Source organism: Phacochoerus africanus, chromosome 2 (genome assembly GCF_016906955.1).
Source record: "Phacochoerus africanus isolate WHEZ1 chromosome 2, ROS_Pafr_v1, whole genome shotgun sequence".
NCBI lineage: Eukaryota > Metazoa > Chordata > Mammalia > Artiodactyla > Suidae > Phacochoerus > Phacochoerus africanus.
In genome coordinates, this window is record NC_062545.1 from 25,154,631 (window position 1) to 25,177,206 (window position 22,576).

Sequence of the window (22,576 nt, forward strand, 5' to 3'; positions counted from 1 at the left end):
TTATTGGTTTTGTAGTGTTTTTTAAATAATGTATTTTTAAAATATATTAAATGTATGATATAATAGCTAAGTATCAGAAGTTTATACCTTTTTTTTTAATGGCCACAACCTGTGGCATATGCAAATGCCTGGGCCAGGGATTGAATCTAAGTTGCAGCTGTAACCTATGCCACAGCTGTGGCAACACCAGACCCTTTAATCCATTGCACCAGGTTGGGGATTGAACCCAAACCTCTACAGTGACCCAAGCCACCGCAGTCAGATTCTTAACCTACTATGCCATGGTGGGAACTCCTATACCTATTTTTATATTAGTACATATTGGTACAAATAATAATAAAATAATTTGTTTCAATCATGGTGAGCTCTTTTTCTTCCTTTAATTTCAACATTAAGTTACCCTGGGAGTTCCCTGGTGGCCTAGCGGTTAAGGACTCAGCATTATGACTGCTGTGGCTTGGGTTACTGCTGTGGCTCAGGTTACTACTGCTGTGGCTCAGGTTACTGCTGTAGCTCAAGTTCAATCCCTGGCCTGGGAACTTCTGCATGCCATGGGTGCAGCAAAAAAAAAAAAAAAAGTTTTTCTGTTAAAAGAAACTGTACATTACTTAAACTTGAGAAGAACTGACTTATTATTTGTATTTACAGACAGATCTCTCTGGGTTGGTTTGCTACAATCCGAAACAGAATATCATTCACTATGGCCCTTATCAAGTACTCACTAACTTTAAAGGAAGTACTTTTTTGGAGTTCCTGTCATGGTGCAGCAGAAACGAATCTGGCTGGGAACCATGAAGTCGTCAAAGATTCGATCCCTGGCCTCACTCAGTGGGTTAAGGATAGGGCATTGCCATGAGTTGTGGTGTTGGTCGAAGATGTGTTTCTCATCCCACATTGCTGTGGCTGTGGCATAGGCCAGCAGCTGTAGCTCCAATTGGACCCCTAGCCTGGGAACCTCCGTATGCTGTGGGTGTGGCCCTAAAAAAAAAAGACCCCCTCCAAAAAAAAAACAAAATAAAGGAAGTACTTTTTTCTCTCACCCATTTTAATTCGCCACTCTGTTATCAAATGATGCAGTAAACAGCTTCACTGCCTTCTCCAGAATTTCTTTATCTCAACCTCCACTTACTGGGTAATCATCTATCCATCTATTCAGCTTATGCCTCCCCTGACCTCAGAGAAAAGGGTGGGAAAAAGTTTGGGAAAGAGATATTTTAGTTACCTTTTGCTACTACTACAATTTACCACAAATCTTGTGGCTTAAAAGCAACACAGATTTATTATTTTACAGTTCTGGAGCTCAGAAATCCACAATGAGTTTCACTGGGCCAAAATCAGGTATCAGCAGAACTGCATTGCTTCTGTAGGATCTTAAGAACAATCTGCTTCCTCACCTTCCTTTCCTAGCTTCTAAAGATTCCCCACATCCCTTGGCTTGTGGCCCTCCATCACTCTGACCTCTGCTTGGATCATCAACTCTTCTTTTCTGATTCTGACCCTCCCGCTTCCTTCTTTCAATTGTAAGGACCCTTGTGATTACATGGGACCCACCCAATAATTCTGAATAATCTCCCTATCTCAAGATCTGCCAAGTCTCTTTCACAGGTAATGTATTCACAGGTCCCTGGGATCAGGTGTGGAAGTCTTTCTGGTGCATGATCTGCCTACCACAAGGACATCAATATGCCCAGCCAGTCCCAAGAGCAGAAACTCTGATGGAGGAATCCACTTTGGAATAGCGTGGGAACGCAATCTCCAGAAACAGAAGAAAATGGAATGGATGTAGGTTAAGAGAAAAAGGCATTTTATAGTAAATGAAGAAGAAGTTATTTTTCTGAGGAGGATTAAGAAAGAGGTTGAGGACTTGAGAAGGTGGGAAAGACTTGGAAAAGCCACTGTGGAAGGTTAGAAAGCCTGCAACTAAAGAAGAAAAAGCAACTGCTTTCCCCAGGGCATATCTGAGATGTGAAGGCAGTTACCTGAGTAAGAGCTAGGGTCTGAAGTCACACCAACTAGCACAAACACAAAGATGGAATTAAACCCAGTTCCAAAGAGCCATCTAAATTTTTATTTCAAATTTTACAAGCAAACCAAACAATAACATCAAAATTAAAGTGTTTCTAACACCTCCTTTTTGTTATGCCATTGTTTTTCTTTTTCCGTGATTCCTATAAGAAATTTGACACTAATTAAGTTAGCATAAGAAGGTGGGAAAAAGATGATGAATCATAGGCTATACTGGAAATAAACCAAGAAATAAGAAAAAACGATCTCTGCCCTGAAGAACAATGCTGAAAATTTTTGTTCGCAAAGGGGCTATGTACTGAGAGTTTACGTTTTTTAAACGACAAAGCATGGAACCTGATAAGATCTCCCAGGTGCTTCTCTTTTCTAAGACATTTGCCCAGAAGACTGCTACGGAGGCTTGGGTATATTTCTCTTTTGCTGTGTCACAGGGTGTTCCTTCCCTTCCCCCTCCTGCCTTGATATGTGTGTGTGTGTGTGTGTGTGTTTAGTTTCTCTCTCCCTTTTAAGAACACAGCCAGCGCGCCTGTCTCCTGCTGTTGCTGCTGCTCTGACTGGCTTTTGCTGCCTCTTGCCTCTTCTTTCTCTTTCTGCTTAGTGCCTGGCCTTCTGGTAAGTATGACAAACACTCCCACAAGCCCTGTAAGATGTAGGGTGCGGTTTGTGGTGTTTGAAACTTGCAACTTTGAGACTGCTAGTGAACTGTTGAAGAACTTTCCATTGTTTTATTTACCATTTAAATGTGTTGCTCAGGAAGGGCTAAGTGTGTGGTAATCTGCTAGGACTGCCAGGACAAGTGAAAAACTTTCTCTCAAGGGAGACAAAGATGGCCAGTAAACTTTATAGAAGATAAAATTTAGAAGTAATTTCTTGCTGTAAAATTAATTAAGAAAGAGACAATTTAAAATAACAGTTCTCTGACTTGTTTTTTACCCCTGTGGATTTGTCTTGAGGCTACTTTTAGGAATTGAGTCATCCTATGGTTTACAATGATTCAGTTATTCTGTTTTAAAGTAAATGAGGAGTATGAGTTTAAAGGAGATCCATGAACTTAATACAAAAAAAAAAAAAATCACTGATTATGGCCTCTGATGAAGACTAAATCAAATCTACAGACAGAACACTTGCATTTAGACTAACCACATTAAAACTTCTATGGACAGTTGGTTTTAAATTTATTGCTATGAAGTTTGGTTTACTTCGGATTTTATTTTATCTCTCAGAAGCCTCCCTAACACTTTAAAACTCACACATGGATCTAAACCAGTAAATGTTTACTGTTTTCAATTTGATTTAGAAAGTATTCTCTTCCCTTGACTTTCAAAGACGAAGTGCTAAAGGCCATGGCTCCTTTTAGAAGAGCTTAAAATAACTTCTGGCTGGACAGCAGGTGCCGTGTCTTTCTCCAAGTTCAGGGGAAACACAAGTTATATATAGATGAGTGTGCCCAACAAGCAGGGGTCAGGATAGAGAATCCAGTGATGAGGACAAGGAAGCTGTTTACTGCATCATTTCATAATAAAGGTGGTGAATTAAAATGGAGGAGAGAAAAAAATACTTCTTTCGAAGTTAATGATAACTTGGTGAGGGCCACAAGTGGATGGCAATGTCTGTACACTGAATTTGCCGTTCTTGAAAATGCTCAAACATTTGATAGTGCCTACCCTGAGAAGGCAAGGAAGAAGCTGTGCAATGCATGGAGCAATATATTTTTGTTTTTATGTTCATCCCACCACAACAGCAAAACCTGTGCATTATTAAGACTCTGTCATAATGTTTTTTTTGCCTTTTGTCTTTTTTTTAGGGCTGCACCCATGGCACATGGAGGCTCCCAGGCTAGAGGTCGAATTGGAGCTACAGCTACCAGCCTATGCCACAGCCACAGCAACACAAGATCCGAGCTACGTCTGCAACCTACACCACAGCTCACAGCAACGCCAGATCCTTAACCCACTGAGCGAGGCCAGGGATCGAACCTGCAACCTCATGGTTCTTAGATTGTTTCTGCTGCGCCACAATGGGAATTCGAGGACTCTGTCATAATTTTATGCTGCTAATTAGCGGGATCACCATTAAATACTATTTACAAATAAAATGCACCATAATTTAGGCCTAAGCCAAATGTCTTGCAATCCTAGAAATGGTGACAGCCAGAAACCCTCGAATGCTTGACTCAGCCCATCTCTCACCCCCTATTTCCAAAGAGCCCATATTATTCCTGGATAAATGCCCCTAGTTCACTCCTTCCTTGTACTTTAGATATTTCTGCTTCTTAAAAATTATTGTTATCCTAGAGCTTCTTGACTGAGAAGAGAAAGTTGTAATCTGTTTGGGTTATTTTTCCTAAAAGAAAGCCAGTTTTTATATTGGAAAAAAGTATAGAAAGTCAAGAAATTATTATTATGAGCATCACCATGTTTCCACACAAGCTCATTTGTTAATTCATAGCTTTCCTCATTCTGTCTTACTCCAAAAATGGTGCCAGTTTGAACCTTAAAAAAAAAAAAGTGTTTTTCTGATTGATAACTACATGTTCCTCATCTGGTAAAAGGAAAATACCAGAAAAGCAAATATCTTCTGTATCTAGTATAATTCATTTATATTAATGTATTCATATTAATCAATATGAATTAAAGTAGAATTTGTAATGTTATTATTATGAATGATTGTAGTAAGGTCAGTGGCTCTTGTATCAAATGTTTTAACTTTGGGGAAAAAAGCACCAATTTAAATTTAAACATTAAATGTGAGTTCCCATTGTGGCTCAGTGGTAAAGAACCTGACTAGTATCCATGAGGCCTCACTCAGTGGGTTAAGAATCTGGCGTTGCCATCAGCTATGGTATAGGTCACAGACACAGCTCGGATCCCGTGTTGCTGTGGCTGTGGTGCAGGCCGGCAGCTACAGCTCTAATTCAACCCCTAGCCTGGGAACTTCCATATGTGGTGGGTGTGGCCCTTAAAAAAAAAAGGCAAAAAAACATTAAATGTATATATCCATGTATTTCCAATAACTATAGGTCTACATAGAATTATACAAGAGAAAGATAACATAAATTGGCTATTCTAAGCAAAATGACAAACATGATCATGAAAAACCGTATCTTGAATTACACCATTAATGTCAGTAATAGGAGATACTATTGGAATTTAAAGACAAAAACTCATTTTGGAAAGATGCTTCTCACTGTTCCTTATCCAACTCAATGCAGTATCAATGGTCTGTAGAAGTACATTCATTCTCTATTAGAAACTGTACTTAGTAGGTGCCTTTGTGGGGATAGCCTTACCGTTTATCTATAACCGCGTTAATTACCTCAACCTGGCTGTGCTTACCACCAGATACCACTCCCAGTATGGAGACTAGTCAGTCTGCACAGCTGTCTGGGGACCCAGAGTCAACACCTCCAGGGAACACCTCAGCATTAACCAGTCAAAATGGCCTGGAGAAACAAGATGATCAGGATTCCTCAACTCCACTCCCACCTCCAGAGGAGAAGGCAGGTATGCAGCCTGAACAGGGAGCCCATGATATCTCTGAAGAGCTGAACCGACAACTGGAAGACATCATCAGCATGTATGGATCTGCTGCTGGCACGGCAGGGAAAGGGGGTGCCACCACAGCCACAGAGCAGCCTGAGAATACAGAACCACCTGACAATGAGGACAGGGACTATGAGGAGGCCACTGACGAGATGGAGAGAGAACCTGTAGCTTCTGGAGAGCCCCTCACAGCCAAAGAGCCTGTCAGCAATAAAGAGCAAAAATTGGAAAAGAAAATTCTAAAAGGATTAGGCAAGTAGTTACATTCTAATGCATGACTTTTCTTTAAATTATTCCTAAAAAGGGACACCTCCTCCAATCTTTGCTAAGACCCATATCTCATACTGGGATTTTACTACAATTCCTTCAGGATCTCCCTACATCTCTTATTGTACTTTCTCCCAGCCACTTTCCATTCAAAAGAACCAAAGTGAACTTTTCAGCACAATATCCACCTACCCTCTGTTGCCTGTGGCTTCCCATTGCTCTTAGGATAAAGACCAGATTTCCTAACATGGACTTCCAGGCCTGAATGGTCTAACTCAAACCTTCTCTCCAGTTTTATCTCCCATCAATTCACCCCACAACATCTCCTTCCTGAACACTCTGCCTCTATCACCACCATCACAACTACTGTCTAGTAGCTAGTCATTCTAATCTTCTCTTTCAGTTCTTTGAACATGCCATGCTCCACCCCTCACAGGGCCCACATCCATCCTATTTTCTCTACCTAGAAATCCCTCCCCATTCTCCATTTGGGCACTTAACTCATCATTTAGCTCACAAGTGAAATGGCATTTTCCTAGTCCCACCCTAAAGTCTCCCTCTCTTCTATTTCTATTGTACCACGTATCTTTCCTTCCTGGCATTTATCAGCATTTGAGGGCACACATTTATTTTTACATTTATTTGGTTAAAGCACCTCTTCCACACTACCTCACTATCTCACAGGCAGGGACTGTGTGCACATTTGGATATCACTGGATGCCTAGTGTCTAGAACAGTGGTAAGCATATACTAGGTGCTCAATGAATATTTGTTGTAAGGATGAATGAGAGAATTAATGAATGAAAGGGAAAATGTTTAAAGCAAAGCTAGTAGAATTTAGATTTAAACAAAATACAAATACATGGATAGTTTTGTATATAAAATGATTGTCCATTAGATCACTTAGTAGTATGTTCCATTACTACATACATAAAACATTTTTTAACAAAACTTCAGAAATGTATTAATTATAGAATGTTGAAAATTACATAAGATACTTTTACTCTCGTTAGTTCATAGGTTCAACAAACATTTACTTATGCCTAGTTTTTATGAGATGCGCAAAGATAAAAAAAGTCTTTGGTTAAGGGGCTCTAGGTCTGGAGAGAAAAACAAGCATGTACACTAATTCTTATATAGGGTAAGTGCTAGAACAGGCACAGAAAAATTGTTAGGAGAGCATGGGAGACTGGTTAGATCAAAAAATGTCTGTGAAAGAGGGGTATGAGATTTCATTTTTCAGCTATGAGTGAAAGCATGTTACTGCACATATGAGCATCCCTCTGCCTCTCTTTCCTGGTGAATTTCACCGGAACACTGACTACAAACATCACCTCCTATGTGCCTATGTGATACATTCCCTGACCTGCCCAGGTAGAGTTAGCATCACCTTCTATAGTTCTCCATTAAATTTTCAGCAGCAATCATGTGTTCATAAACCTGCCTCCAAGCTGGAGGGAGAATCTACTGAGGCTGTGATCACATCCTACTCATTTCTGGAAGACAGTGTGGCAGAGTGAAAGACCATGGGCATCAGAGTCAGAACTGCTTTCACACTCCAGTAAGGTCATGTATAAACCCAAAAGTATGTCTATACTGGCATAGGACCTCACTATGATGCCTGAAACCACTGCTGGCAGTGCTTTGAAGAAGGGCTAAAAGACACATTCAAAAAGCTACCTGACCCATCTAGAATTAAAGACTACCCAAGATAATACCAAGTCCCAAAGACTGAGATCACTCTAGTGTTTTGCAACTTTGAGAAAGAATAAAATTGCTCCATGTTACAGAGCTATTCTTCCTTCTCTATCCAAGGCATTTCAGCAATATTCTTTTGTACTAGTCATTGTTAAACTGTCCATAAAGTGATACAAAATTAGGCTCATGGCTCAGTGGAAATGAATATGACTAGCATCCATGAGGACGCAGGTTTGATCCCTGACCTCGCTGAGTGGGCTAAGGAACCGGTTTGCCATGAGCTGTGGTGTAGGTCACAGACGAGGCTTGGATCCCATGATGCTGTGGCTGTGACATAGGTCAGCCGCTATAGCTCGATCTAACCCCTAGCTTGGGAACCTCCATATGCTGCAGGTGCAGCCCTAAAAAGACCAAAAAAAAAAAAAAAAGATACAAAATTACACTCCAGAGGTGAATGATTTCAAGTGTTCCTAATCAGAAAAGTCATTTAGCTTTATCAGTCTAAAACTATTTCTGTATAGCAATTTGTGTGTCATAATGGAGAAATGGGTATGAAGAAAACAGGGGAAAAGTTAAAGGTGACCAATTTTGATTTCTACTCTGTCTTCCGTGAGTTATTTCAAAATCTGTATTAACCTCATACTTAGCAAAAAATATATAATCAAAAAAATTAGAGAAAAAAATTTCACAACTAATTCTGCCACTACCTATAAATTACCAAAGTTCATCTGAATGTTATTTATCAGAACCAGTGTTTATGATCAGAGTGCCCAGATGAGTCCACTCTAATTACATGTGTATAAGCTGCTGGCTCTTTCATGCCGTTTCTCCAAACACCATCCATATATTCTACTAAGTGTTGTACTATTTTAGCTACATTATGAGTTAAAACACATTTTTAGGCTAATTTAAACGTTACCACCATTTTAAACATCATTTCAATTATCTGCAAGTGGCTTTAACAGGCTTCTTGGGTATTTATCAATTAAATGGTGCTATACTATCATCTAGACCAATGATTTCAAACCTAACTATGCATTGGAATCAAATAGAGAATTTGTCAAAAATGCTGTTCCTGAGCACAGAGATTCAGAGTTGGTAGGTCTGGACTGGGGCCAAGGCACCCTGAGTAATTTTGATACAGAGTGTGGAAGCAGTGGATCTGACCTTTCAGAAAGTGCTTCTTTCACCCTTTTGGAGAAAATATACAGTGTCAGCTATGGTCTTCTTTTAGAATCTATTTGGAGCTTTTATAGAATTTTAGTATGTCTTTCAATCCATACCTGCAGATATACCTTTACTTAGTCTTTACTTAGGTATTTGATCAAAGATGAGTCTTTAATTATTGTATGTTTATCAGACATTTGCTTTATTGATATTTTTGAGAATCTGAAATGTTCTGACTCTCTAACCCCAAATTTTCCAAAGTGTATACTCTGGGATATTTGAAATTTCAGAACAACTAAGTTTCCTAACTGCCAGAACTCCCTGACCTTTAATAAATACAACAATGAAAATCTCTAACAGTGATAGGAATAGTTTACAACATTTTCTAAACCTATTGAAACAAAAACACCTTTCTTTCTCAGAACATCTTTGAATATCCGGAAAATGTCTCTACAACCCAAGAACTCAGGATTTATATTTCCTTTATGTGCTGCATATCCTCCCACAATCAACACACTGTATACCACAGCAGTTGGAGGAATATTTTAAATCTCTTCAGTTGGCAGAATCATTTTCACCTTGACACTGAACTGAAAGAAACAAAAACAGACCATGACACATCCTGTTAAAACCCAAGTATCCCCCTTGCTTCCCCAACCCATCCTCCAGCTCACAGGCGTCTTATTAATCTCTTCTCTGCCAATATTATGTGGGCTGCACATAGTAATAAGCACATGACAATGATAAAATATAGTATGCCTTCCGATATGGCTGATAACTGATTGAGTAGGAAATCATACATTTGAAGTATAAACCAAGAATAAAAACAAAGGGGAGCTGCAGGTCCAGTCTGAGCTCAGAATCCATCTGGTCAACCCACTAATTTTATAGGCAGAGAAATTAAAGCCTAGACAGTTTTAAAGTCTGGGGGCGGGGGGAGTTACTCAACTAATTGATGTTTGCGAGATTAGTCATAAAGAAAGGGACAGACCTTAAGTCACTAATATTACAAGACCAAAGATATATAAAAATAATCAGTATGTTGGTTGAGGAGCATTTAACTTAGCCATATCTCAGTTAGTGAGCTTCATCTTTCCAGTTACAGGTGAATTTGAGTTCTACCTTCTGAGGGGTACCTTGACTGCACATTGGTTTTCTAGAATCTTTTAGCTCATTTACTTACTCTGCTTTAAAACAGTCACCCTCCTAAATGGTCTGTTTTATCCATTTAGCTTGATTTCTAGTTTTACTCTGAGAGGAAAAACTGTTGCTTTGAAACAAATGCTAAATTTTCTGTAAGAGATGGTAGGAGACCAGAAGAATTTAGAAGAAAAAGGAATCTGCAGAGACTTAAAGATTCCTGAGTAGATTCATAGGTAAACTAAAACTTAGGCCAGATCCTGAAAGGAGAGGAGGATTTAGACAAATGGAATGGGAGAGAAAAACATGTCTTAAGCAAAATGATTAATACTCTCTTCTGACCCAAGTTGAGAATGGATATATTTAATTCTTATTGCTCTTTCTGACAGGTTTCTTTTTTTATTACAAGGTTTTGCTTTATTTTGTTTCTCTGGAATAATCTCCTCACTATTAAGCTCTTAAAGTTTTTTCTTTTAAAGAAAGCTTTCTTTATAGTTATAGCCAAGAAGTTACTAACAGTTTAAACACAGAGTTTATTTTTCCTCTTGTGTCTGACACTGTCACCAAATGACCCCATTTCTGTAGAATTGTAATTACAGCCTTTCTTAAAAGATGAGCAAGTCTCTGCCTATTCCCTTCCTCCACGATAATCCCACACAGCAGTCTAGTCTAAAAAAAAAAAACCAATGGAAGTTTAAAAACTAAGCTCTCTGATGTTACGAAGCTATGGATTCTGCAAATGCCTGTCTCCAATTTCTTGGATTTTTTTGTTGTTGTTGTTGAGAGAAATCCTTTTTGAAGGGTATAATGATACATCTGAATGCTAAACTTCTATACAAAATAACCGAAAATGAGAGCAAAAAGAGACCTCAGTGAGTATAACAGTTAAAAGCAAACAAACATTTCATAAATAAAACAAAAAGGAGAGAAGACAATGAATGTGGAGAGAAAGAGAGACCCAATGGACTCACTCAAGTGTTTCTGTCTTCTACAAACAAGACACATTATGGTTTAACATGTCAGTACTCACTTAGAGAGGTATGCTCAACATACACTAAATGTCACAGGTGAGAGTAAGACCTGTCTTTCCTGTAGTTGACCACAAAGTTGTCTTTCAGACAATGTTTACTTTATTTACATGGTATTACTATGCAGGGGTAGGCTTTGTTTTTTTTTCCATTATCACTAAGATTACTAAACACTTGCCCTGGGCCAAACACTGGGTGGGGTCCTGGGCCTGATCTGACCAATAGTACAGTCTCTAGCCTTTAACAGATGACACTTTTTTTTTTTTTAATGGCCACACCTGTGGCATATGAAAGTTCCTGGGCTAGGGGTCAAGTCAGAGCTGCAGCTGCAGGCCTACACCACAGCCATGGCAACACCAGATCTGAGCTGTATCTGTAACCTATGCCACAGCGGCAAGGCCTGATCCTTAACCCACTGAGCCACAACAGCAACTCCCACAGATGACACTCTTCACTCAGGACAGTAGTGATCATATGAGTACCTTCCACAGACTAAAGATAAGTATGAGGTGCTTGAATGACCAACACAAATCCGTCCTTGCAGCTACACGAATAACTGAAGCCCAAGCCAGGTGGGGGTAGGGCAGCAGAGATCATCAGTGTAAAGGCAGCACGTTATGGCAAAGGCTGTAACTGGACTGCTGGTGCAGCACTACACACACCCATCTTCTCCCCATCTCAGGCCATCTCTCTAATCTGAACTGACTCACTGGGCAAAGACAGATGAAACCAGCTGTTAGGAATGAGGTCTTTTTTTTTTTTTTTTTTTTTCAAAAAAAGTTTCCTTTTATTTTTCTAGGTTTCTCTGGCATCAAAATTTCACTTGGGAGTGGAATGATTTAGAGCAAGTAGACAAACCCTGGATTCAAGCCTTGGCTCTGCCAGTATTAATTATGTAACTCTGGACTTCTCTGGGCTTTTGATTATTAATCTATAAAATTAAGTCTGGCTGCTCTCTGAAGTTACTTTTAGACCTAAATTTTTTTTTATTAAAGTGTAGTTGATTTACAATGTTGTACCAATTTCTGCTATACAGCAAAGTGACTCAGTCATACATATATATATACATTCTTTTTTTTATACTATTTTCAATCATGGTCTATCCCTAGAGGTTGGATATAGCTCCCTGTGCTATACAGTAGGATCTTATTGTTTATCCATTCTAAATGTAATAGTTTGTATCTACTAATCCAAAACTCCTAGTCATCCCACCCCCTCCCCTTGGCAACCACCAGTCTGTTTTCTATTATATCTAACATCACTTGATGCCATTAGTTATCAGACATATCGAATGAAAATACAAGGTACCCAGGGAACTTCAAATATCAGATAAACAAAGGGTAATTTTTTAGTACAAGTGTGTCTAATGTCTTGTATTTCATCTGGCAACCTAATTCCATGATATATCTGCTTCTCCAGAATGAAAGCAAAAATTCCAGCAAAGGAGAAACGCCTGTTCTTGGGGGAGACTATTAAAATTGTTAATTTTTTTTTTTTTTTTGGCTGCACCCACAGCATATGGAAATTCCCAGGCCAGGGATCAAATAGGAGCTGCTTCTGTGACCTACACCACAGGCTGCAGCAATGCCAGATCCTTAACCCACTGCACCAGGCTGGGGATGGAACCAGCAATGCCACAGAGACAAGCTGGATCCTTAACCCACTGCACTAGGATGGGGATGGAACCAGCAATGCCACAGAGCAGCTACAAGCTGAATCATTAACCCACTGCACCACAGCAGGAACTCCAAAGTTGCTAATATTCTTAAGCAGGAAACATGGCTCTAGCGTATGGTGTGACTTCCTATTCTGATTAGACAGGGTGGCTGTCACAGGTAGGTGAGGATAGGGAAACTGCTCTACCTTTACTAACTGTCTGCAAAGATATATCTGGTGGTACATAGAGGTCTCAGGGTCCCGCTTCTGCCTCCCAATCCTCAGCCCAGTGGATATTGAAAGACAAGATTTCCAAGTGCCAGAGAAAGGCTAACTAGGCATTTGAGCTGAAGAAGACAAAAGGAAGAACAATGGAGAAAGAAAAGAAAGAATCTGAGGCTCATCGTCAAAAAATCATGAACAGATGAGTTTTTAAATGTAGTGTAAACTCCAACTGGGAACAGAAAATGAAACTGCCAGCAGAGATTAAGGCCTAAGTGGGAGAAGAGAAGACCCTGGGAAGATAAACCTGTAACCAGAGAGACACAAAAAGGCCTATGGAAAAGGCCCTGAACGTCTTGGGTCCATTTTCTCTCTATATTGACTTTATTCCTACTTGTTAGGAAATATGATCAGAGTCATTCCCACCCAAAAGTCATGGAATGGGTTCCCCTACAAAACAGAGGAAAGAGATGCTAAGAGTACAAAAGTAAATAAACAAACAAAAAGGTCAGACTAAACTATCTAAAGGTTTGTCTGCTTTGGGCTGGTATTTTAACAGCTCCATGTACTCCTGTGGCTGTTTCATGGTAATTGGATATTTGGATGAGCTGCTTTGCTTCTTTTTTCAATTAATTAACACGAGGATATGGATGATTTATCCCTTCATAAAGTCATGTTTTTGATCCTTTTGAATATTTACAAAATATTCCTTAGAAAATAACAAATTCCTTGAAATGTTTAGTAACAAGAACAGATTCTTTGGATGAAAGTTTGAGGACTATTCTTATATCAGACATTTACTGAAAATCTGCCATGAGCCTGACACTGTACCACACATTTTCACAAACTTCTCAGCTAATCCTCACTTATTCTGCAAGGTAGGTATCACCCCTTCTTACAGGAAAAAACAATAATAATATCTGCGGCTCAGATAGGTTAAGTGGCTTGGCCAAGGCTGGATAGTAGCTAACAAATGGTCAACCTAAGATTACAGCCCTTTTCATCTGACTTCAAATTCAACACTTTTTAAAAATGATTTCATGGTTTTGTTTTCTTTTAAGGGAAAGAAGCCAACCTACTAATGCAAAATCTAAACAAGTTGCCAACATCTGAGGAAAAGCTTGATTTTTTATTCAAGAAGTATGCTGAATTGGTAAGTTCTTTAATTAGGCCTTTTTGTCAGATTCAAGCTCTGGTTAGAGCTGAGAAAAGGAGGCTGTTAGTTTTTCAGGTATATCATTATAGATCATGGCTGGTTACCTCAAACAAGCCAATGTCAGAAAGTATAAGGCAGAATTTTTTAAATGAAAGGAAAATAAAGCAGAAAAACTGAGGAACAAGAGCAAAAGGAAGAAAAAGGATGGAGCTAGAGTCCACTCTACCTTCAATTACGTGCATCATTTGGGGGATGGAAGAGAGAATTGAAATTCCACAAATTTCAAGTTAATTATAATTAAAATTGGTCAATATTTTAAAGTTCTTTTTGGTTTTGCAATAACAGAAATACACTCAACATAAAGGCAAATTTTTATCAGGTTCTTGTGTGCAAGTTTTTTGAGGGTGGTCCCCTCAGGAAGGTAGAGGGTTGAGTTAATCCCACCCCTCAGTTTGTGATGCATGCTCATTCATTCATTCATTCATTCATTCTCTTTGATCTGCGTTCTTCTCCTGGTCCCCCACAACGGCAAAGTATCTGAAGTGGACTGTTTTGTTTCCGCTGTTTTGTTTCCGGGTATAGGTCCTCCCCATGCAATCTCTCTCAGTAAGTCAGGGCCACTCGCAGGAAGGGAAGCCCCTTCCAGACATCAGAGAATCACGAAGTGGATTATCTCCTCACCAGTACACTTACAGTGGACCAGGTGGAAGAACCAGGAAGGTTCAGTGAAGGCAGCACCCAGGTTTCAATGAACCCTCACAAAAAAAAAAAAAAAAAACTGGCTAAAGGAGTTACACCTGAGGCTTGTGCACTACCAGGCATGAGCAAGGCCTGCTGCAAAGAGGTGATGTCCTTTCAATGAAGCTAGGCAATGCTCCTCTCTCTCAGTTCTTTCTTTTCCTAATTTTTTTTTTTTTTTTTTTACTAACTTACAAAAGCAGTGACAGCAGTAACGGCAGAATGAAACTCAAGCCCACATCCACACAAAACAATTCCTCTAGGCAGTAGGCTGAACTGCCCCTAAAGGCAGAGCATCTCACCTGCATGGGCCCCTCTGAGGCCCTGGACATAATTATCTTTTATAAATATATATAGTGATTTTTATTTTTTTCATTATAGCTAGTTTACAGTGTTCTGTTGACTTTCTACTGTACAGCATGGTGACCCAGTTACACAGACATGTATGCATTCTTTTTTCTCACATTATCATGCTCCATCATAAGTGACTATGGTTTCCAGTGCCATACAGCAGGATCCCATTGCTAATCCATTCCAAAGGCAACAGTCTGCATAATTATCTTTTTTTCTTTTTCTTTTTTTCTTTTTAAAAGAAGGTCTCCAGGGAGTTCCCATCGTGGTGCAGTGGTTAACCAATCCAACTAGGAACCATGAGGTTGCGGGTTCGATCCCTGCCCTTGCTCAGTGGGTTAACGATCCAGCATTGCCATGAGCTGTGGTGTAGATCACAGACTCGGCTCGGATCCCACGTTGCTGTGGCTCTGGTGTAGGCTGGCAGCTACAGCTCGATTCGACCCCTAGCCTGGGAACCTCCATATTCCATGGGAACGGCCCAAGAAATGGCAAAAAGACAAACAAATAAATAGATAAATAAAAGAAGGTCTCCAAAACTGAGTAAGATTCAGGCCCACAACCCCTTCAGGTCTCTAATTGCATCTTATCCCCAATGATGGAGTAAACTTTAATAAGTGACTTGTTTTCTTTCTTTTTCACTCTGATGTTAGTCCCATGATCCCTATTTGTTTTTCCTTTCTTGTACCTTGATGCATCCTGTTATGTTGAATTGTCATGCAATAGTACCAGAGTTCTGGTTCAGAATTCTGAAACTCTGGATGACTGGTGATTGCTCAACTCTGCAACAATTCTTTTAAATTATTTTTAAATCACACAATCCACATTTCAATGATGGAAGGGAAATGCTGAATACACAAGTAAAAAAATCTCTAATCCTATAATCTAAAACACAAACTTTGATTTAGCTGTCTTCTTTTCCAGTTCTTCTATACATGCAGAGATACCTTTTGTATCACTACCATCAATTAAGTACATAAAATTTAGTATCTGGTTTTTTGGCTCATATGACTGATAATTTTATTTCGTCAAAGCTACATCATTTTTCCATTAATTGGCTTTATGTATTGGTTCCTTAACTTTGGGACATTTAGACTCCTTCTACTGTTTGTTTTGCCAAATGTTGCTGCAGTGAACATCATCATGCATGAGATTTGTACCTTCTCTTTTATGATCCTGGGGAAAAGTTCCAGAATTGGAATTACTAAATCAAGCAGTATAAATGCTTTTTTCTTTAAATGGCCATATTGCTCTCCAAAAGAATAAAAGAAATTTATAAAGTATTAGTATACCAATTTTACTGCAACTTGTTTAACATTGACAGTTAACTACTCATAAACAATTTCAGCGTCATAAGAAGGTAGGTGTCAAAAATAATATTTTTCCCCCAAATCTGGCCCCCATTCTCACAAATCCATTTTTGCTCTTTCTAGTAATTATTACATTGATTTCCCTTTCCCCTTCCATTTACTTACGCACACCAAGGCCATTCATTTTTAGTTTCTAGTGCCATGTTCCATAGTTTGATGAACTGGGAAGATTCTAGACTAGTACAGAGAGCTATTTACAGTCCTGTAGTCCCTCAACAGTATATCAGAAAAGAATCAATCACTCGGTCTACCTCCAATTTTTTTTTTTTTGTCTTTTGTCTTTTTAGGGCCACACCTGCAGCATATGGAGGTTTCTAGGCTAGGGGTCTAATCAGAACTGCAGCTGCCAGCCTACACCAGAGCTACAGCAACACGAGATCCGAGCCTCGTCTGTGACCTACACCACAGCTCACGGCAACACCAGAGCCTTAACCCACCAAGAGAGGCCAGGGATCAAACCGCAACCCCATGGTTCCTAGTCAGATTTGCTTCCGCTGTGCCAAGATGGGAACTCCCCAAAATTTTCTTCATGAGACAAGGTTGTTCATTCCTAGCCAAGCAGTCAAGAGGTTATTTTTCCAGAGACCCTACTCAAGTATAGTATGCCCTACTATACTTTGGCATTTATATCATCTCCTACAATGAACTTTTAAACAAAGATTGTTCTAGAAAAAATGAATCCGAAACAACTGACCCCAAAACCCCTACATACCCTTTTTAGAAAGGAAAAATTACAAATAATTTTAATTTTTTACTTGGAGACTAAAACCTATTTCCCTGCCACTGGTTTGGATATTAATACAAGGAGTATCTGAAATGTAAGTGTTAACATAGAAAAAATCATTAAATTCAAAGCTGTGAATCAAACTGCCACTCCAGCTCACTCATCCTTACAGATTCAAAGTCCTATATCATCAATCATTGCATCATTAAAAGATAAATTCATTAATAAAGATACCTCATGATTAAACTAAGAAATGACCTAGAAGAAGTATTTTTTGCAAATTCCCTCATTTTAAAGTACTTATGACAATATTACTAATACTATTCTAATTTAGTGCTTGGCATTAATTTTACCTTTTTAACTTAATAAGAAAAAAAGAAAGAACAAGAAAAATTTCAGATAAAAATCCTATATGCCTATTAGAATTGTACAGGAGATCCATGTCTGAATGCATTATTAAACCACAAAACCAGCATTTAACTGATGTTGACTCAGTTGCAATACGTTTGCTTTCATTAGGAAACCCCACATACATTTACACAAATGTGAAGTATTTGAAAAAAACTACCACATCTTAAAAAAACTGTCAGAAAGTTAAAGGGCTTTATTTAGAGCAAAGCAAGATAGACCTAGAAATATTTCAAATGTGCATGATCTTGCAATAAAACTAGAATGTTAAATGATCAATAAGTAAGACTAAATCATCTCTTCCAACTTATGAAACACATGTATGCTATCATCCTCTTGATGCTCAAATAAGTCCACAAAGGGCAGTGTCCCCCCAAACAGGGGTAGTTTTGTCAACCATGGAACAATAGGCAATGTCTGTCCGGAGATATTTTGGATGTGACATTTGGAGGTACTGGTTGCATCTAGTGGGTAGGGGCAAGAGATACTGCTAAACAGTCTATAATGCACAGGACAGCCCCCGTAACAAAGAATTATCTGGCCCCAAATGCCATCAGTGCTAAGACTGAGAAACTCTGACAGATGATTTAGTCTTTCAAAGGTAAAGTCTAAACCAAAATGCAAAAACAATAAAAACAATATATAAATTTCAAGAAAGGACAAGAGATCACTTAAAGTCCAAACACAAGCATGAGATGTTTCACCCCCATCTGATAATTATGGTGCAAAATGAGGTTAGCATGAGAAATGAACAATAAAATATCACTGATTTTCCATTTGAATCTCAAGAAGGATAACCAATTTCAATCAACATTTATTGTAACATGGGCCTAGTTTTCCTTGATGCTAATTTGCACCAATAATTAAAAATCGTCCTTAAGTATGAAGATAGAATATAGCATATGACTATTCCCAGCTTAATCTGGCAAAGGCTTATCATGGACATTTCACAGTGGTACAAGGGAAAGAGGAAAGGATTAAAATAAGATGTGAACTGAAGAAAGTGTGACAGTTCTGTTCATCTAGTTCAGAAAAAGCAAATGCTTTTTCAAGACAGGGTAACTGAGACACCTGTCAGGACCCATGTTGTGCGTATGCATTTGTATCTGGCTCTGTGAGGCACCAGGAGAACCTGGGGTCCATAAATACCCAGGGGTTCCCAGGTCTTTTTCTCTTCGTTAGCCAACAAGATCATTATTAGGATGAATACGCACCTGACTTACACACCATTCAGGCTCTAAGGGAACTAAGTCCAGCAGAAGAAATGGCTCTGGAAAAAAGGGCTCCTGCTTACTCATGGTCACTCTGAGATCCACACTCCTAGTATACTAGTCTCTGGAGGTTCAACCCCAAACTACCCCAACTCCAATGAGAATTTCATAAAAATCTGTTTCCAAATTTACCAGATAAAAATACAGAATGCCCAATTAACTGCATTTCAGGTAAACCAGCAAAAATTTTTTAGTCAAATTTACATCCCATGCAGTACTTTGTGTATACTTTGTGTACTTTGTGTAAAAACATATTCCTTACTTATCTGAAATTCAAATTTAATTCACAACATTTAACCTGGCAGCCTTATCCCAGAACTTCAGCATCCTGAGATAGAAAGGCCAGGGGTCCCTCGGCTTCATTTTCCACGCCACCCTTGTACTGTGCCTGTGGCTGCTGCAGGAGCATGAGAAGAGGCCCACCTGTGCTCAGCAGAAACAAGTGTCATGATTTATTTGGCATAAGCATGGAGGGTGCAGGTGGGGGTGGGCGGGGAGCAAGGCTTGATACAGATACTTGAGGTGGATGCTGTTGAGCTGTGCAGTGGCTATTTCTGAAATCATCAATGCTTAAGCAGTCAAGGGGTACATTCTCCTCTCCCCCTTCCTTATAAACCAGAGACTTCAACTGCTGTTTACCAGGAACTGGCTTTTCACTTTCCTATTTTTAAAAAGTGTTACTAAAGCTCGTTTTGGGAAAGAATTGTGAGAACTAAATGTAAATCAAGCAGACACACCATTGACCAATTTCCTAATGCAAAGCATTATCATGAATTCTGAGACGTGCCTTTCTATATTGACTGGCATCATTAGATAGGACTCAAGAAAACTAAAACTATTTCTAGACCACCAAAAAGAAGATCAGAGTAAAATAAATCAATAATTATGATGAAGGAAAACCTTTGCATGTTATGCTCTTAAAATCATACTTACAAGTACTAAGAAGGTAATATTTATGAAGTTCATTTGATTCCAGAGGAACAATGATAATAGCAAAAAATTTTCCGAACAACTATAGAGTGGTCTTTAAACATTTCCTCTTTTGCTCCACTTCTATCAACTCAAGAGATCCCTGCCATTTTCTCTCATATGTGTGCCCTGATGTCTAGCTGGATGAACATCGAACTGAGCAAAAGAAGTTAAAACTTCTACAAAAGAAACAAGTACAGATCCAAAAAGAAAAGGACCAGTTACAAAGTGAACACAGCAGAGCTATCCTTGCTCGAAGCAAACTGGAGAGCCTGTGCCGGGAGCTGCAGAGACACAACAAGACACTGAAGGTATGTGCCACCAAGGCCCTGCATAACACCCTTTCCTGCATGCTTTTGTAGGCACAGGCTTCTGCTCTTCAAGGTAAGAGTGAGAGTTTTAGAATCAAAGAGACATGGGTTGAAATACTAGCCCTGCCATTTGCTTACCAGTGACCTTCGAGAAATTATTTTACCTCCTGAGCTTGTTACCTCATCCTTAAAATGTGGATTATACCAACTCTGCTATGAGGTCATGGAAAAATTAAATGAGGTCACATATGTAAGATGCCCCCGTAGTAACTGATGTGAGCAGACCTTTAGTTAAAATGCGTGCCATTCCTCTTACCTTCCTTATGTTGAGTGTGTTTGGTTTTTTTTTTAAGATAGGCCTTAGTTCTACTCTTTAAAATACAAATTGATAAAAATTCAGCGTTTTTGTATAAGAAACATGCATGAAATAAATTGACACAAAGTTAATTGATAGGATAAGGCAAAATTGAGAGCTAAAATGTCAGTAAGTCATCTGAAAAAAAGAGCTACTTGAAAAAACACTGAAGCTCTTCGAGTTTAATTATTCAATCTAAAAATAATAGACTGATCACTTCATTCAGTCTGCATGAGTTTCATTAATTACAGCGTAAGCCTCTAGCAGTGTGGTTAATTTGATTACACACAGACACTAGCTACATTCAATGAAGCAGGATGCAGGGCTCTCCAAGATAATACTACATGCATTCAAAATCCCCTTTTCAGCTGAAGATCTTAAAGCTTTTGACAAATAAGAATTAATTAGATAGTAATATTCCCATGAGACAGTTTTCATTACATGTACTTATAAGGAGATACTTTAAGAAACACAAAGATTAAGATCATTACTGAGTTTGTACAATGGAGTTAGGAAGACAAATAGAATAGGATAATAGCTCTTCATATTTCAGAATTGTTTTTTGATACCTGGGAAACGAGTAGCCAATGTGATGAAACCTAAACTCTCAGGAGTTGTTGGAGATGGGCTTCTGGTGGCATCTCTTTAATCAATTCACTGAGACAACTGAAACCCGGGTGAGATGGGCATGGGAGCATCGCCCTCAACTTAAGACACGTAATCAAGTAATAGCGCTCTATATAAATCTCCTGGCTTTCTGTAGTGTTGTATAGTAAGGAGATAAAAATTAAATCTCTTTTAATGATGTGGATGAAATGAGGTAGCTTCGTCTCCTTGGATGACATTCAAAGATGAAATGATGGAAGTGGCAGGAGACCCTGTAGGTATACCCACACACCCTCAGTAATGGCTTCCTGTTTTGGATAATGGAATTAAGCAGATTATGCCAGGACTTGCATTAAGTGCATTACCTAGGTCATTTTATCCAATCCTTACTACAACCTTATCAGGGAAGCATCTCCCTTTTATTTTTTAAATTTTTAGCTTTTTTTTTGATTTTTTATATTTGATTTATAGTGTTCTGTCAATTTCTGCTATACAGCAAAGTGACCCAGTCATACATATACATACATTCTTTTTCTCACATTAGCCTCCATCATGTTCCATCACAAGTGACTAGAAACAGTTCCCTGTATATACAGCAGGATCTCATTGCTTATCCACTCCAACAAACTGAGACTCAGCAATCCAAATCACTTGTCTAAGGTCATGCATATTTTAAGTGTCAAAATCAGGATTCGAATTCAAAATATTTTCTAATTTCCCTTCTGATTGCTTCTTTGACTCATGGGTTATTTACAAGTGTTTAATTTTTATAGCCAACTTTATATGGTCTACCTTGGTGAATATACTAAATGCACTTGGAAAGAATGTTTTTCAGAAATCAGGTATAATGTTGCATAAGCAATGAATAGCTCTAGATCATTTGGGTCTTTACTAAATTTTTGTCTTGTTCTATCAATCACTGAAGGATGGGTGTTAAAAATCTCCTACTGTAATTGTGAAACTGGCTACATCTTTTAATTATGTCAATTTTTGCTTCATATATTTTGAAGCATTAGTATAATGTACAAATACAACATATACATACAACATATACATAATTTTGTCTCCTTGATAAATTGACAATTTCATCACTGTGAATATCTACATTACCTAATAGCAATATAATCACTCTAGTTTTCTTACTCTTATTGCTTGCATGGTATAGCTCTTTCCATTTACTTATTTTCAACCTGGGTTTTTATATTTAAAGTGCATCTCTTATAGACAGTATATAGTTGGACCTTGCTTTTAATTCTTACGATGTCTGCCACTTAATTGGAGTAACAGTCCATCAACATATAACGTAATTGAGTGGGTGAATACAGTCTTCCATTTTATTTTTATTTACTATTGGTCACCTCTGTTTTCTTTTCTTCTGTTCTTTTCCTGCCTTCCTTTGGACTGTTTGAGTATTTTAAAAATTTTATCTCTTGGATTTTTAATTATATTTCTTCCTATTTTTAGGTTGCTCTGTGATTACTATATATATTCTTAACTTTTCAGTCTACCTGGAATACTGTATCACTTCATATAGTATATAAAAATATTACAAATAGGAGTTCCCGTCGTGGC

General features: G+C 38.5%; 1 protein-coding gene across 2 annotated transcripts in view; it reads left to right on the forward strand.

The window, feature by feature from the left end:
• The first annotated feature begins 2,517 nt into the window (after positions 1–2,517).
• Positions 2,518–22,576, forward strand: part of TXLNB (taxilin beta) — a 56,556-nt gene continuing 36,497 nt past the window's right edge. The window contains exons 1-4 of one of the 2 annotated variants that reach the window (XM_047770077.1): positions 2,518–2,637; positions 5,367–5,819; positions 13,807–13,898; positions 19,873–20,043. In XM_047770077.1, coding sequence (XP_047626033.1) covers positions 5,381–5,819; positions 13,807–13,898; positions 19,873–20,043 — 702 coding nt within the window. In that variant the 5' untranslated portion in view covers positions 2,518–2,637; positions 5,367–5,380. The remainder of the gene's footprint in view (positions 2,638–5,366; positions 5,820–13,806; positions 13,899–19,872; positions 20,044–22,576) is intronic. The other variant, XM_047770078.1, reaches the window with a different exon arrangement.